The sequence below is a fragment of the Labeo rohita genome, chromosome 23 (genome assembly GCF_022985175.1).
Source record: "Labeo rohita strain BAU-BD-2019 chromosome 23, IGBB_LRoh.1.0, whole genome shotgun sequence".
NCBI lineage: Eukaryota > Metazoa > Chordata > Actinopteri > Cypriniformes > Cyprinidae > Labeo > Labeo rohita.
The window spans coordinates 28,947,345-28,965,669 of NC_066891.1; the positions used below are offsets into that span (position 1 = coordinate 28,947,345).

Below are 18,325 nucleotides of genomic sequence, written 5' to 3' on the forward strand. Positions count from 1 at the left end.
CAGGAATGATGGACACGTGACGTCACGAGGCGCGCTCCAGCCAGTCGTGTCGGTTTGAATGACGAGCACGTCCCCGTGTGGAACTTCCAAAGCGTGACCTCCAAACTCAACTGTTTTTACAAAGTTTCACACATTTAAAATAAAGGTTTACTGTGTTTTATACACTACCAGTCAAAAGGTTTTGAACAGCAAGATTTGTAATGTTTTTAAAGACGTCTCTTCTGCTCACCAAACCCGCATTTATTTGATCAAAAATACAGCAAAAGCAGTAATATTGTGAAATATTTTTACTATTTAAAATAACTGCTTTCTATTTGAATATATTTTAAAACGTATTTATTCCTGTGATTTCAAAGCTGATTTTTTTATTATTACTCCAGTCACGTGATCCTTCATAAATTATACTAATATTCTGATTTGCTGCTCAAAAAACATATGATGTTGAATACAGTTAAAAGTTAAGAAGAACAGCATTTATCTGAAATATAAATCTTTTGTAATATTATAAATGTCTTTTTCATCACTTTTGATCAATTTAAAGCATCCTTGCTAAATAAAGGTATATATTTCTATAATATACACTACCGTTCAAAAGTTTGAGGTCAGTAAGACTTGTAATAGTCTTTAAAGAAGTCTCTTATGCTCATCAAGGCTGCATTTATTTGATTAAAAATATAGAAAAAAAAAAACAGTAATATTGCAAAATGTTTTTACAATATAATGTTTTTTTATTTTAACATACTTTAAAATAGAATTTATGCCTGTGATGAAAAGCTGAATTTTTATCAGCTGTTACTCCAGTCTTAAGTGTCACATGATCCTTCAGAAATCATTCTAATATGCGGATTTATTATTAGAATGATCAATGTTGGATAATATCAACAGTTGTGCTGCCAAATATTGTTTGGAACCTGTGATTTTTTTTTTTCAGGATTCTTTAATGAATAGCAAGTTTAAAAAGTACAGTGTTTATTCAAAATATAAATATTTTATAACAATGTAAATTATTTATTATTAACTTTTAATAAACTTTTAATTATTAACTTAATACATCCTTGGTGAATAAAAGTATTAATTTCTTAAAAAAAAAAAAAAGAAAGAAAGAAACAATAAAAATGTACTGACCCCAAACTTTTGAACGGTAGTGTATATATATCCAATATATATATATATATATATATATATATATATATATATATAAACTCCAAGCTTTTGAATAGTAAAATGTTACAAAAGCTTTTTGTTTCAGATAAATGCTGATCCCTGGATCTTTCTATTCATCAAAGAATACTGAAGAAAAATGTTTTAAATATTGATAATAATAATAATCGTAATAATAATAATAAATGTTTCTTGAACAGTAAATCAGCATATTACAATGATTTCTAAAGGATCCTGTGACACTTAAGACTGGAGTAATGATGCTGAAAATGTAGCTTTGATTACAGGAATAAATTACATTTTAACGTATATTCAAATAAAAATCTAGAAATATTTCAAAAATGTATTGTTTTTGTTGTACTTTGGATTAAATAAATGCATGTTTGGTGAGCAGAAGAGAATTCATTAAAAAACATTTAAAATCTTACTGTTCAAAAACTTTTTGACTGGTAGTGTATATACATACAGCATATACAGTGCTCAGCATAAATGAGTCCACCCCCTCTAAAACTTAACAAATTCAGCAATTAACTCTTTACTTAGATTACATGTTAGGGTTCTTTGGAGACATAATGTTCCAACAAGCCAGCTTGATCAATTACCAAGGAAGAATGTCAAAATTATAATGTGACTTAATATAAGTGATTTAAGTGATAAAATGTTTTGTTTCAAAAATGAGTACACCCTCCTGAAAGTTACCAAATAAAACTAAAATTTTAAGGTTTAAGGCTATTTTTGATCAACAGGTAAGTATATTGAATAAAAACTTTTAAAGACAAGTAATTGCCTGACAATTGAAAGTGTTTTATGGCCCACTGAATCATATTCAGACGTAATGCTGTCAACAACGAAACCACTTGGGAGAAAACTGCCGGTGACTTATGTCTTAGCATAAAAGAGAACAATGGTACAAGTGGAATACCAAGAGGAATTGTTTTAAGTGTGAAAATACAGCACCGGCATTTAAAAACAATGGCCTTGTGACAAGGCTCCTCAAATAATCAGGTCTTCACTTTAAGTTTTCATTTAGTGATGAGTTAATTTTTGCTAGAAAAAGAGCAGGAGAAATACCATGCAAGTGTCTCAGAGCCGGCAAAAGCTATGAAAAGAGGGACACTTTATCTCACAGAGTACGACACATGACGTGCACATTTGTTGTCATTTGTTGTTACCACTAGAAACTCATTTAACCTCTTCCAAGGCCCATATTTACAAAATATAGACTTCTGGAAATCCATACTCTGGTCTCAAGAGACCAAGTCAATCATTTCGGACCAAAAAGCATCCAAAATGTTCTGTTGTTGCTAGAGGAGGAGTACAGTGAGAAGTGCCTGGTGCCCACAGTGATATTCAGTGTTAGTAAAGCTCTTATATAGGGATGTATGAGTGCTGAAGGTGTGAGGGAGTTGTGCTTTATCAACGCTGTCATTATTTAACACACCATTGTGTGATGTAATAAAAAACTTGAAACTGAAGATGCTACCCTCCTGTCATTCTCTGCATTGTTGGACATTTTTTCAGCATGACAGTGAAGATATTTATTCTCCCAAGAATAACATTGGTTATATCGTTAAAATAGCTCCTGTCAAAGGGTCGGTTATATTAGGCTGCAAATGAACAGTCAGTTCTTCAATTTCATATGTTGAAAGGGAAAATGGGCAAGCGAAAAGATGACTTTGACAAGGACCAAATAGTGATGGTCAGAGCATCTTCAACATGGCAAGTCTTGTGGGGTGCTATGCTCATTATGGATGCACTTGAAGAGCATTTGAAGTCCTATAACATGGTCAGTTTACACAGAAGCTACTGTAGCTCAGAATGCTGAAAAACTTAGTGCTGCCCATAATAGAAAAGTGTCAAAAAAAAGTGCATTGGTGTTTGCTCCTTTTGAGGCTGCATAGCTGCAGACCGTCAGATTGTCCATGGTGACCCCTGTCCATCGCTAAAAGCGCCTACACTGGCCAAAGTGAGTGTCACAACTGGACCATGGGGCAATGAAAGAAGGTTGCCTGGTCTGATGAATCACATTTTCTTTTACATTACAGATTGGAGCAGGATGCACTATGGGAACGGCACGTTGGCGGAGGCAATGTGATGCTCTGGCCATTGTTCTACTGGCAAACTTTGAGTCCTGCATTCATGCGGATGCTACTGCACCTACCTAAAAATTGTTGCAGACCTTATACACCCCTTCACAGCAAAGGTGTTCCCTGGATAATGCACCCTGGCACACTGCAAAACTTGTCCAGGAATGGATTGTGGAATATGACGAAGAGTTCAGGATGTTGCGTTGGCCTTAATTCAAGTGTGGATCTATTGGATGTGCTGGGCCAACAAATCCCATCCATGGAGGCTCTACCTCACAACCCACAGGACTTGATGAATCTGATCCGTTCTTTATTTGGAAAGAAGACAGACTGAAAAGAATTTCAAATACAACAACCATGTGTATTAATTTGATTATTTTTATTATATTTTCTAATAAACAAACATGATGCAGATTAAACCACTTTACAACTTAATATACAAATGCACTACCTTGTTACATACAGTCAAACTGCCAGAAAGAGGATGCACCATTTTATACCTACAGAGGTGTTGAATCTTATTCAGATTTTTTTCACCCTTTCGTCAAACCTGGTGTATAACAACGTGCATGCAAGAGTCATATTACTATTACTATTTACACATTTTGTTATGAAGCTACATTGCAAAGCCATCAAAATAACCAATTAATACAGTTTTTTTATTATATGTGATGGAAAATGAAATATTTAGCAGGACGTTTAAACGTAGTTGTTTTATTTAACATATAGAAAGTATGCATGTGACGTCACTGTCAGCTGGCGTGGCTGCGGCTCCGCCCACTGAGTGGCAAAAAGACTGAGTGGCAGCATTGGTTTCAACGTGAATGCTGCGACAGAACACACAAAACCTCTAAAACCAGAACGAGCTTTGCGATTGACTGTACAAAGAGATTAGACAAGAAACCTGAGCTATATTTTTACAGATTGCTGAAAACCACTGAAAAGAGAAACAAATGAATCGCTGCAATTCAAAGAAGCAAAAGATCTCCAGGCAGCGAAACACGGATTTGCAGTTACCATTTCATATTAATATGTTAAATTGTGCAGTAAAATCAAAAATATCCTATATATTGGACAACAAATCAACTAAATATTTACCATCTTAAATTCTGCATAACTGAATGTTTTTAAATAAACTGACAAAAACTATATAGGTTTTTCAACTAGACGATATATATAACATTGATATAAGTGATCACCGGGGTTTAGACCAACCTATCTTCTATTTACAAAATGAGTTCACAGGCAAATTTGCTTTATTTATTTTCCCCAGGGTCAAAATCAGACACATGTAAGTGTTGGAAAACACGATTTCTGGCTGCATCAATATCCATTGACCACTGGATATTTGTTAAGCTGTTAGGAGCATTATATCAAGTTCAGCAACCTTTAGTTTAAACTGATTATCGTTTGTTTCACTGGCGTTTTCGCATCTTCCCTATTAAATCCATTCACGCTGAAGGCTCTTTTGCCACTCAGTCCGGCTGAGGGGGCGTGTCCCGGCAGAAAAGTGACGTCAGTGCATACCCTCTATTGAATTATTTAACTGCTTTATTTACCAATAGGAGGCAGTATACGACCACCCATTTAACACCATATCGAGTCGCTTTTGAAGTTTTCTTATTTAGTTCTGGGATCTAGCAAGAGTGTGTCCAGCTGTGTCCTATTTTGTGGACGTTATGTCATACGTGCAGCTCCGCAGCAGTCGCTTCATCTCCCTTCATCTGTGCAGAGCGGATCAGCTTTTTGCATAATGCATACTGAAAGTGTTGCATGCAACGAGCAGGGTGTAAAGCTTTTTCTTCTTTTTCCGTGCATCTTTATATTTTCTCATGCATGCTACAGTTGTCCATGTTTGTCTTTGATCCTAAAATAAAACATACAAAAGTCAAAACTCATTACCAGGAGTGGGGTTCGAACCCACGCGGACATATGTCCATTGGATCTTAAGTCCAACGCCTTAACCACTCGGCCATCCTGGTGAATGCATACCCCTTTAAAGCCTAAACACTATATGTATGAACAAGATTCAACAGTACACACGACCATTGATTCCTAATGTTGTATTTCATCTCTGGAGATTTGCTTCTGGTCGTTTGCGTCTCTTCGGTAAGTTCATTTGATATTTAGAGCCGCATAGCATTATGCGCAGCTGCAAAGACTGTTAGCATGCTAGCTGACTCACTTCCGAAAACCAAAACTTTTAATTTGGTTGATAGGTAACGTTAACTCACAAGATAAAGACAAAATCTAACATCAAAAATTGTTGTTTGCATTAACGATTGCAGTTTTATAAATAGGATTTTTTTGTTGCGCTATCGTGATTATAGTTGTAGGATTGTTAGCCGTTTGGTTAATGTTAGCAAGCTTAGAACCTGCTAGTGAACACACGTGACGCGCTCCATCAAAACAGAGTTTCTGCGAGTCGTTTGCGTTTATGTTATAAGGTATTTTTAAAAGTGATTTAGTGACTTTATTAATTATTATAGTAATACTTTGCCAGCGTAAATATACGTCTGTTTACTTACTATTGTCAAATCTAATCCTAACATTCATGCGAAATCCTGAGGATAAACCTGATTTCGGCAGTATTGCTCTGGCAAAGGGATGATCTAGTTGTTGTTGGTAAAGCAGCTTGAGTGTTGCTATGTGAGGGACTAAAATGAGTGAAAACCAGAATGAAAATCATTGTCATGAATGATTGCTGTTGTCTACACTATGTTTTGAGCATTTGCAGAATCAGCGGTCATTCAAGGTCACCAGCTCAACCAGATTAGCTGGTCTTGGTTTTGTTAATCAGGAAAATCACTCCATACAATAACCTGAAAACAAAACCAAAACAAAACAAAACAAACATATCAGACTTTATACACTGAAATAAACCATGAATGAATTCATTTCTGACTTTCTCCTCCCTATATTCATTCCCAGCTGAACATTTCTGGCAAAATGACTAGCATCTCTGAACATATTAGTATGAAAGGGAAATCAAATGAAAAAAAAAAAAAAAAAAAAAAAAAAAAAAACGGGTAAGGAATTAGTTTAACACACTCTCATGGCAATTCTTAACCTTAACTTCTTTAAAAAAAAAAAAAAAAAAACATAAAAATCACATCATGTGAATTCATTCTGAATTTACACCTTGTAAATGTTTTCTTAAATCGGGCTGGCATTGTTATTATTCTCTCATGGTTTGTTACAGTGTTCTGCTATACAATATATTTTAGCACTTTTAAATTAAGTTATGCCACTGGATATTAAAAAGACTGGTTTCACTCACCCACCATAACAATACGCCCGGTTACCTGAACAGGTGCATTCCTCAATGTTCAGGATGGTTCTAGAAGCATGGCGATGATTCTAGAACTCTACAGTAAATGTCATTTTACACAAGATGACACTGATTGCATCTGTAATAATATAGTGTAACGTTCCCTTCTTTTGACGTAAGAAATTTTATTCTCACTCTTGATTGTTTTATTTACCTGGTATTTACATGAGCTACAAGAAACACAAAAGCATTTTAGATGTTACCAGTGTTACATAACTTTTTTTAGAGAAGCAAACATGTACTGACCTGATCTTCTGGATGTCTGAATTTCTCGTCTTCACTGTAGTTCTTGTGTTCTATGTGTTTCTTCTTGAGTTGTTAACTGTAGTGTGCGATGCCAACACCGGTTTCATGTGAGTGTAAATTTCCTACTACACTGCTACTATGACAGCAAGTCTTTCATGAGACGCCACGCCTCTCGCGTGCGGAACATGCCAGGACACTAATCTTGGTTCACTAATATTTAAATGTAGACACTTAAATATTAGTGAACCAACCATACAAGGACATTTCCAAACACTAGTGTTATTACTCAAAAAACTGTTTTGTGATGACTTTGCAAATTTGCTAATTTGCACACCTGTCTATATAAGGTCTAACAGCTAAAAATCCACATCAGAGAATAAACAAACAAAAAAGCCAGTCGGATTTCAAGATTTCATAAAAGTATTCTCTTATAAGTTTGGATCAACCGGGGCCCTACTGGTCAAGAAAATCAGGGTTAAGAAAATAAGAAAAAAGAAAATAATAAAAGGTTGTTAATGCTTGAGGTAGGAAAATATTCTTTCTTTCTTTTTTGGAGTTTTTACATGTGCCTAATTATGTGGGGTATTTAGAAAATGAATCATATGTAGCTGAAAAAATATATATTGAAATGTACTGAATCCCAGGAATGACCCATGTACAGTATCTCACAAAAGTGAGTACACCCCTCTCATTTCAGCAGTCATCTTAGTATATCGTCTCAAGGGACAATTCTATAGATATGAAACTTAGATATATTTTAGAGTAGTCAATGTGCAGCTTGTATAGCAGTGTATATTTACTGTCCCCTAAAATAACCCAACATACAGCCATTATTGTCAAAACAGCTGGCAACAAAAGTAAGTACACCCTAAGTGAACTTGTCAAAACTGTGTCCAAAGTGTCAATATTTTGTGTCAAACCATTGTTATCTAGCACTGATTTAATCATTCTGTGCATGGAATTCACCAGAGCTGCACAGGTTGCTGCTGGGATCCTCTTCAGATCCTCTATAATGACATCATGGAGCTGCTGGATGTTTGACACATGGTGCTTTTCTGCCTTGCGCTTGAGGATGCCCCATAGGTGCTCAATAGGGTTCAGGTCAGATCACCTTCACCTTCCTCAGCAAGGCAACTGTCATCTTGGTGGTGTGTTTGGGATCATTATCATGTTGATAAACTGCCGTTCAGCCCAGTTTCTGAAGGGAAGGCATCATATTCTGCTTCAGAAATGTACAATACATAATGGAATCCATGTTTTCCTCAATGAACCACAGCTCCCCAGTACCAGCAGCACTCATGCAGCCCCAGACCATGATGCTACCACCACCATGCTTGACTGTAGGAGAGACACAATTTTCTTGGTACTCCTCGCCAGGGCATCAGCACACATGCTGGACACCATCTGAGCCAAACAAGTTTATCTTAGTCTCATCAGACCATAGGACATGGTTCCAGCAATTCATGCTCTTAGACAGGTTGTCTACAGCCAGCTTCAGAAGAGGCTTCCTTCTCGGATGGCGCCAGTGCCAACCGACTTGTTGCAGTGTGCAGCGTATGGTCTGAGCACTGACAAGCTGACCTTCTAATTCAGCAAACTCTAAAGCAATGCTGGCAGCACTCATGCATCTGTTTTTTGAAGCCAGGTTCTGCACCTGACGCACAGAACGAGCACTCAACTTCGTTGAACGACCCTTGCGAGGCCTATTCCGAATGGTAAACCTTTGTATGACCCTGGCCACAGTACTGTGACTCAGTTTCAGGTTGTTACTGAACCTCTTATAGTCTAGGCCATCTTTGTGGAGAGCAACAATTCTAATTATCAAATCTTCAGAGAGATCTTTGCCATGAGGTGCCTTCTTGAACATCCAGTGGTCAGTATGAGAGAATTGTACTCAAAGCACCACATTTTATATTTCTAATACAAGATACACATCTTTGTATGGTCCTGACAAGCAGACAAAAACATGAACATGATGAATAGGACATGTGGCTTTGCATGGTTAAATGACATAGTGCTGTTATCACTTAGGGCAGGGGTGCCCAGCCCTCTTCCTGGAGATTGACCTTCCTGCAGAGTTTAGTTCCAACCCTAATCAACACACCTGTCTGTAATTATCAAGTGCTCCTTCAGATCCTAATTAGCTGGTTCAGGTGTGTTTGGTTACTGTTGGAGCTGAACTCTGCAGGAAAGTCGATCTCCAGGACAAGGATTGAGCACCCCTGACTTAGGGTGTACTCACTTTTGTTGCCAGCTGTTTTGACAATAATGGCTGTATGTTGAGTTATTTTCAGGGGACAGTAAATACACAGTGCTATACAAGCTGCACATTGACTACTCTAAAATATATCCAAGTTTCATTTCTATAGTATTGTCCCTTGAGAAGATATACTAAAATAATTGCTTAAATGCAAGGGGTGTACTCACTGTATGTCTCTCAGTAATCAAACCTCAGTAATCATGAATCAAATGTTGCTACCACCATGTTCTGCCAGTTATGCTACTAGAAATATTAAACTTGATATATAGTAAAAAGGAATTAAAATTATACATTTTGGTGTTTTGCATATGAATGAAAGTCATACATATCAGTCATTTACAGACACACCACTACTTTATGACGAGGCAGTGCCCATATTTACATGACATTATACTGATGGAGGAATTACCAAAAATGACCAAGAAGCTTAATTATGTTGTTGAAACTTCTGTTTTTATGTTTCATTGTTGAACTATGTTTATCATTTAATATAAACCAGGAAATTACACAGCATCATATGAAACACCTTATTTTTTTTAACTACATACATGTTTTTGCTTTTTCCTGGGATGCAAAATAATTAAGGAAGAGAAACAGGAACTTTTAAAGAAAACGATTAGTTAATAAAACAATGTAGAGATCAGTCTGGCACTGAGATTTTCTGCACACATTAAAAAACAGCGATACTTTAAGATTCCTGTAGGGGTCATCATAATGCTTTAACCTCCAGAGCCTTCAACTAGCACAAATATAAAACCTTTCAAGCCTTCAGTTGAAAAAAAAGGTGAAATCAGGTATTTAAGAACTATTTAAATCCCAGTCGAGATCAAATACACACTTGACAATTAATGTTTTATTACAGCATGAATATGAACAGAATACAACATTAGAATACAGAACAAGCTTGTGATATATTAAAAGTGTGAGTATGAAGTTAATTGTTTTAAAGGTTATTTTTTAAATTGAATTCAATTTATTTATTTCTGTTGTTATTTTCTGGCATTTTAAGAGGGACTAGAAATGTCTGAATTACTGTCAGGTTAGGTTACCTGCAGGAAAATTAATTGTGAGGCAACTGTGGTAATAATAAAAAAAAAAGACAGCCTTTTAGACTGTAAAATGTTTCATCAATATGTAATAACTATCTATTTATTATACTAACTGATAATTTCTACTCATTTATAGTTTTTAAATTGACTTTATATTCTTCATTAGTAATTCTCATTTCTCAGAAAAGTGGGGTCATCAAAAAAATAAAAATTCTAAATTATTTACATAATTCCATTTTTTTTTAAACACAAAAAGATATTTTGAATACAAGTTACAATCATTGTAAAAAAAAAGGGGCTTGAGCTTTAGACATTCAGCAATGACAAAAAGTATCAAAGCATTTATAAAAAGTATAAATTCATGCTAAATATCCCCCTTACAGTTTTGGTACAACATGATGGTATTCATTTCTTGAATGCAGTATTCTTTGATAAACAGGCTATTCACCATGTAAAACAGCAAGAACTATGTTCTGTTTATTTCTGCTTTGCTATAAAAATACAATCCTTTCAAAATCAATACCAAAATCCGCCTCTTGTGTTTCTCCTCATCATACATCTCTGTCATCACACTTCACATCTTTCTTTTCACTTTTTCTCTCCGCCACCCTCTTTCTCTCCCTCTCTTTCTCCCTGTAATACTCCTCTTTTAAGTTTTCCCTCTCTCTGCGCCTCCACCCTTTGGCGGTAACATGGTAGAGATCTACATTATTGCCGGAGTACGCATCTCTGTAAGTGGCGCGGAACACGGCCTCCCTGGCGACGGCAGTGGCCTCTTGTACGCTCATTCCCCAGTAAACGCTGCTGTCCAGGATCGAGTATGCGTAGGGAGACCCCGACCCCACAGAGAACAGCCCCCCCTTCAGACGCAACCCGTCACTGCATACGTAAATTACCCGTGGGCCGCATATCTTCGAAAGACTTTGGACGACTTGTTGAGTAGTAGCAACTAACGGTTGAGATGCCGCGGGAGCAGTTCCTGCTGATTGGCTGCTTGAATCGCTGGCTGCGGTTTGATTGGTTGGAGGATTTTCATATTTATCTGTAATTGGTTGCTTGTCGTTTTCGTCATCTCCATCCCATCCACACAGCGTGGCTGCGACGCACAGCTCCGTGCCTTTGAATGGATGCAGCATGTGGGACAGCAGTTTGGCGGCGCCCCCTGTTGACAGCCTGCGGCGGTGTCGAAGCTGGTACAGCCTGAGCTCCCGTGCCAGGATGCGCTTCCATAGCGCGCAGTCAGCCGACGTCCCGGAGGTGGTGCCGACCAGGTGAGAGTGGATAGGTAAGACCTTCGGGGACGCGGGACAGGCCACTAGCCCAGAGCAGCTGGACCGCGTGTCGGCTGCGGCGATCACACCTCCCTGGAACGCGAAGCCGAGAGTTGTGGTGCCGTGAGACAGAGTGAACGGTAACGGAACGGAGGGGGAGATGGGGCAAGGTGTGGGTGGAGGAAGAGAGATGGACGGCAGTGAGGGGTGTAGATGGTCTATATTCAGTAAGCACGTCGGCGCTGAACTGAGGCTACTTTGGCCAAAGTTTATTGGGCTCTTCGTGAGGTATTCAGCTATCGGCATGTAAAATTCCAAAGGACTCAAACTGCCCCTCCCAGGCAGCCTTGCAGAAAAAGCTTCTCCATGAATCCCCCCTCCGGACAGATGAGTGGAATCTTCCGGCATAAAGGACCGTAAGAGTGGAGCACTCCATTGAGGGAACAGAGGGGGGTTTTGCAAGCCGCATACATCTTGCAAAGCCATAAACTATTGTGTAGTCATACAATAGATTGTAACTCTGTCAATTATTACACTGTATGACATGAACCGCAAAAACATGTCATACATAAGTTGTGAATGTTTTCAGACCAAATTTTTTCGGACAATTTTTGTTTCCTCAATATTGTCTCCTATATTATTCCAACAGGTGGGTAAAGAAGTCCTGATTTACTTCAGAATTTAATTGTACTTGGTATTCCTGGTGGTGACATCTTCTTGCGGTGGTGAAAATCAAATATGCCGAGCAACTTCTCTAGAACGCCAGTGTTCCTGATCCAGACATTGTTCTTACAGAAAAGCAAAAGCAATGAGTGCCAATTCAAAATGAAATATCCAACCCTCAGTCCACTCGATATCTGTTTTCAAAGTTCAGTCTTAATCGACTAGCATAGTAAGCTCAGTATCTACAGCTATAAAAGTTCATTGGCCCTTTATATAAGCATCATTCCCTGATTGACTCAACCACACACGCATGAAAATGCCAAAGTAAGCCTTTCAACCCAAGCTTGGAAATATATGCCATGAAATGCTTTTTCAAAGCATAGCATGTTTTGTGCTGTTGTGCAGTATAGTGTTGTTACACTCACACACCAATGCCTTATAGAAAAATACAGCAGGCCTATCATACATAATAAAAGAGACATATATACGCAAAAACAAAATTCCAATATATAATTAAAAGTTTGGAGTAAATAAGAAAAAAAATAGTAATACTTTAATTCAGTAACAACACATTAAATTGATCAATAAATAATAACAAAATAAATAAATCAAACTATTTTATTTTATCATTTTATTTTATTTTATTTTATTACTGTATTCTTTGACCAAATAAAAGCAGCTTTGATGAGAGACTTATTTCATAATTGAAATTATCCATCTGTATTATTATTTTATGTATGTATATCCTATTGACTTTTGGCAACAGGACATTTAATATTATAAATGTTGTTAATTTAATGAAAATGTTTAATATTGATTAAAGGAAAATTGCAAGATTACACATTAGGATTCAATTATTAAATTAGGATTTTAATTTAAATGATTTAATCCTATTGCTAAAGTTTGTATATTTTCCAGCAATAAAAATGAACCAATTAAATAGGTAACAATTCGAAAATATAATCATAATTAATAAATTATTGAAAAATAAGATACATTAATAATTAAAATTAAAAATACATGTATTATTATTACTAACAACAACAACAACAATTAATAAATAAATAATAATAAATATTTTTTTGTTGTTTGGTCAAGTGACGTTCCATTAGCCTGCACATTGCTAACATGGGTACTTTTGGACTTAAAACGGGAAAATTAACGAAAAAAGTATAGTTTATATAACATTTAGTTTGACCACCTGCTGGGATGGACGAACAACACTTGCTGAAGGTTAACCTTCTGTCTGTCACTCAACATTTCTTGAAAAAAAAAAAAGTGTCAGTAGCATTCTTGTGGAGTCGCGTCGCTGGCAGTGCGGACGAGGTGAGTCCACGCATAATGGGAGTGTGGCGTATACAGTGACACGCACAAACACACCTGTCATTCTCACACACGGAAGAGCGCCATAAGCAATGAAACATGTCGTGACAGTAAACACTTGAGTTTATAGACATACACATCTGTGAATGTTTGCATTTGATCGCTTCATGACATCGCGCGTCGCGTTCATTAGATCGCGAAGATGAGAGTTGTGTTAAGTTTCATCTGCGCAGCTCTTGTGCTGTCAACGGTAAGACACTTACAATTTTATTTTCACTTCTTTGCGGCTTTCATATCATGAATCATTTTCAGATGTTTTTTTTGTGTGTGTGTGTATGTGTGTGTGTTATTGATGTTAGCTAAAGAAAGAAGTGATTTATTTGTATTTGTATGTTACACTAACAAAAACAATTTTGACGTGGCACCATATTTGCTTGGATATGTACCATGGTAGCACTGTGGTATTCTCTGAAGTACGGTGGAGTGTGTAAATAATAGTGTACATGGTGTAATCCAATGCAAAAACAAACAATTATACTTTGCTTAGAAGTAATGACCCCCCTGTTTTAGTACTATCAAGTATGCATGTATGTATGTATTATTATTATTAGTACATTGTAATGTGACCACATCAACCACATCTTGCCAATTATCAGTACTGTGGGAAAACCCCGATGAAAAATGCAATGCATTCAATAAATCAATCATTCAGGGTTTGTGTATATGGATAGGATGATCTTTCTTATTAGATTATTCTCTTTATTAAATATTTTTTTAATTTATTTATTTAGTCAAAAGTTTTTGAGCAGTAAGATTATTAATGTTTTTTTTTTTCTTTATAGAGCCTGCATTTATTTGATCCAAAGTACAGCAAAAGCAGTAATATGTGAAATATTTGTACTATTTAAAATTACTGTTTTCTATTTGAATATGTTTTAAAATGCAATTTACTTCTGTGATCATAGCTAAATTTTAGCATTGTTACTCCAGTTACTTCAGAGTGCCACATGATCTTGCAGAAATCATTCTAATATGCTGATTTGCTGTTCAAGAAACATGTATTATTATTATTATTAATTATAATTATTATTTAAAACAGTTACGGTTTTTTTTAGGATTCTTTAATAAATAGAAAGATTCAAAGATTAGCATTTATCTGAAATAAAAAAGTAACATTATAGACTATACCATTCAAAAGCCTGGAGGTATTATTTACTTTTATTTAGCAAGGATGCTTTAAATTGATCAAAAGTGATGATAAAGACATTTATAATGCAAAAAAAAATTCTGTTTCAGATAAATGCTGTTCTTCAGAACTTTCTATTCATCAAAGAAACCTAAAAAATTATACTCAGCTGTTTTCAACATAATAATAATAATAATAATAATAATAATAAATGTTTTCTGAGCAGCAAATGAGAATATTAGAATGATTTCTGAAGGATCATATGACCGTAGCAATGATGCTAAAAATTCAGCTTTGAAATCAAAGGGATAAATTCCATTTTAAAATATATTAAAATAGAAAACAGTTGTTTTAATTTATACAAATATTTCAGATTTTTACTGTTTTTGCTGTTCTGTGGATCAAATAAATGCAGGCATGGTGAGCAGAAGAGACTTCTTTGAAAAATATAAAAAATCTTACTGTTCAAAAATTGTATGATCCCGAAATTTCAAGTATCGAACCAATGTGTGATCTGGATGATTTCATATGGTCATATTTGTTGTCAGAATGATATATTTGATAAGTTTACCATATTTGATAATCTTTCATACAAAAGATGTAAATTGTGGGTTGATCTGTTTTTCTAAAGGTTTGGTGTGAGTCTCCTGACGCTAATGGGACTTATCATGGAGACTTTGTGCGGTTTGAACAACCTCCTGACAGAGTGATGGACAAATGTAATGTACAGGTGCAGTATAACTGCTCTGCTGCCTGTCGAATCAGGGTCGAAATTGTTATTTCCACCCCAACTAGGACAGGAGTGATAGTTTACAGAAGGACCTGGACTAACCATAAGAGATTTGGAAAACCCAGATCCAGAACGGTTCCTCTGGTGTTTCCTCCAGCTGTGCTGTACCGGAGAGACTTTTTTGTCAGGCGGCCAGTGGAGACGTGTGATGTGTTGCTCAGGGCCTGGATGGTTAATCTAGTTGAAGAGGAAATTGGTGGCAACCATGCTAAAGGATATGACCAAACTCTTGTAAGAAATTCTACGTCTTTGAGGACACTACCGCTATCTGAACGTCCAGCGTATCCACAGACAAGATCGGTCTCATGGGGCGCGTGGCTGATGTGGCAGCTGACCAAAGATACTGTGAGAAAATGTCCACATGAGTCAGGTGGGACGCTAGCTGACCGATCAGAATGCCTGGAGGAAATTAAAATAGTTCACAAATAATCTAATGATTTACTCACTCTTGTGTATATGCTGTAGTTGTTTTTCCCCCAGATGGAACACAATAAGCCATCACTCACTAAAAATCACATTTACAATACAACATACATGAGAACCAACCATGCATGTTGTAACCAAACACAATATACCAGTTTAAATAAATAAGACGGAGAACAAAATAAATAAAAATGAAATTGGTTCCTCACATAAAGTTGAATATGAACATCTTTTATAGAGCTTGTCTGACCACATGGTCACTATGAACTGTCATCAGAAGAATAAGGAAAAAAAAAACAAACAAACCAACAAACAAATGACATGATGTTGAGCATAAATTAGAGAACTAGTTTATGTTGTTTGAAGATACCAATATTGAAAAAAACAGCATATGCTGGTTAGGTATGTTTTGAGGCATGCCATCTGGTTTAAGATGGTTCTTAGTTGTCATAAGCTGGTTTAAGCTGGTCTTGAGCAAGAGCTAGTTGTTTAGGACCAACACATTACCAGCTTAAACCAGCTCATAACTAGCTTATAACCAGCTTAAACCAGCTGCCATGCTTCAAAACCAGTATATGCTGTTTTTGTTTTTGTTTTTGTTTTTTTTTTCAGTAGGGACTGTACTGTCTTGATTTACCAGGTGCAGATTATGTTTCTAAACTGACTAATTTGGTTATTTGTGCCTTTCCAGACATTGTGGATATCCTGACTTTTCCATTTGCGAGTACCGGTGAAAGGTTTGGTATCATACACACGTTCTCCTCCTTCAAAAACAAAGATCTAGAAAGGAGACGCACCCTCGATCTCAAACAGCCAAGGTCAGACTTGCTGTCAAGAGGCTTATTCAAATTTGTCCTTGATAACAATAACAATGATGTTTGGAAAACTTTCATTAAATCATGCATTAAATGCATTCACAGCACATACAAAGGGTGATCTAGATGGTTGCTAGGGTGTTTCTGAAACATAACTCTGTGTTTTTCATCCGTTTTAACCAGGGAAAAAAATACCATCTAGAAAAATGGCTAGAAACAGCCTGGCAGCCACTTGGAAAATGCTTGCAATGCCTTAGCGATCACACAGACCATCTTGGCAACACCCTAGTAAGGCCTTTGTGATCACTAAGAACACCTTAGCAACACTCTAGCAACAACCTGGTGGCACCCCTACAACCTCTCAGGATACATACTAGCAATGCCCCGAAAAGTACTAAGAAAACCTCAGAAACTCCTTAGCATTGCTTTAGCGAACACCTAGAACATATAGTAACCCCAGGTCGCCACCCAGAACACCTTAGCAATAAGCAGTGCCTTAGAAACCACCCTTAACACAACACCCTCGCTTAAAATACCTTAGCAACACCCTAGCAATGTCATGGAAACAACCCAGAACACCTTAGCAACAACCTGGCAACATCCTACAGCCATCCAGAATATTTTAATTACAGCCCAGTAATTCCCTAGAATGCACTACAGCTTGAAGAACACCAACTAAGCAACCACCTAGAACACACAGCAGAATCTCTCAGAATACCTTTGCAATAACACCCTATAATCAGCCAGCATATTTTGACAACAGCCCTAGAATACACTGAGAAACTATTCGCTTGTTAAGTCTGACATCAAGCGTCACCTCTTCCATGACTTCTGTGTCCACACGCTCTATCAGATGACACGAGAAAACAACAAACAATACTAATTATACACTCACAGTGTGAAATAAGCACGGAGACTGTAGTGTACACCTAAATTTGAAAACGTATAGCTTAAATGTTTAATATGAATTCACGAGTTCGCCTGCCCATCCAGTCCTTATGGGCAAAGGTAAACAAACTTGGCTTGCTGTGCTTAATGGAGGCTTGAACCTGAGGCTCGGCTTGAGCGCAGAGTTCGACCCCCCCACTGCGATATTATCTAGAGGCAGAATAACAGAAACAGAGGAGGAGAAGGGGAGGTGGAGGGATGCCGGAAGAACGGAGGCTAGGACGGTGCAATGAGAGCTGCTTATATAGGCTCGTAATGATGATTGACAGGACTGAATGATTAGGCTCCTCCCGAACCTACGTTTGGAACTTCATTAAACAGTGCTCATAAACAGCTGCTGAGAGACTATTCTCAAGTGAAATGAGTTGGGGTTTGGACCCGGAAACAGCGTTCGTTGGTGCGTTCTTTGGATGCATTACGTCATCACTTAACAAACCCATAGCAACCATTTAGCAACACCCTAGTCATCACACACCTTAGCAATGCTCTAGAAACCACTGTGCACACCCTAACAACACCCTAGTCTTCACACAGAATACCTTAGCAATATTATATGAACAACCTAGAACACATTAGTAACAACCTGGCAACACAGTTAGAGTAACCCAGAATATACAGCCTAGCAACAGTCTAGAATGCAATGAGAACATTTTAGGAACAACTTAGTAATACCCTGGTCATCATTCAGAATGCATTAACAAAAACCTCATCACTTAGAATACCATAGCAAAACCCTGGTTATTACTCTGAATACTTTAGCAATACGTTAGCA

At 36.9% G+C, this 18,325-nt stretch overlaps 2 protein-coding genes and 1 non-coding gene across 7 annotated transcripts in view; 1 reads left to right on the plus strand and 2 right to left on the minus strand.

The window, feature by feature from the left end:
* Positions 1–5,147: 5,147 nt before the first annotated feature.
* Positions 5,148–5,230, minus strand: trnal-uaa (transfer RNA leucine (anticodon UAA)). Its single transcript has one exon. It is a non-coding gene; the product is annotated as a tRNA-Leu (tRNA).
* Positions 5,231–5,259: 29 nt separating this feature from the next.
* The window catches only part of LOC127155238 (protein sel-1 homolog 3), a 32,026-nt gene continuing 18,960 nt past the window's right edge, over positions 5,260–18,325 (plus strand). Inside the window, exons 1-3 of one of the 5 annotated variants that reach the window (XM_051097339.1) lie at positions 5,260–5,357; positions 15,209–15,737; positions 16,482–16,608. In XM_051097339.1, the coding sequence (XP_050953296.1) occupies positions 5,307–5,357; positions 15,209–15,737; positions 16,482–16,608 (707 nt within the window). In that variant the 5' untranslated portion in view covers positions 5,260–5,306. Of the gene's footprint in view, positions 5,358–11,290; positions 11,546–13,383; positions 13,642–15,208; positions 15,738–16,481; positions 16,609–18,325 lie in introns of those variants that run through there. The other 4 variants (XM_051097341.1, XM_051097342.1, XM_051097343.1 and 1 more) reach the window with 4 other exon arrangements.
* Positions 9,654–12,407, minus strand: psmb11b (proteasome 20S subunit beta 11b). The gene has a single exon (XM_051097344.1). The coding sequence runs from the start codon at positions 11,889–11,891 to the stop codon at positions 10,686–10,688; it is 1,206 nt and encodes a 401-aa protein (XP_050953301.1). The 5' UTR covers positions 11,892–12,407; the 3' UTR covers positions 9,654–10,685.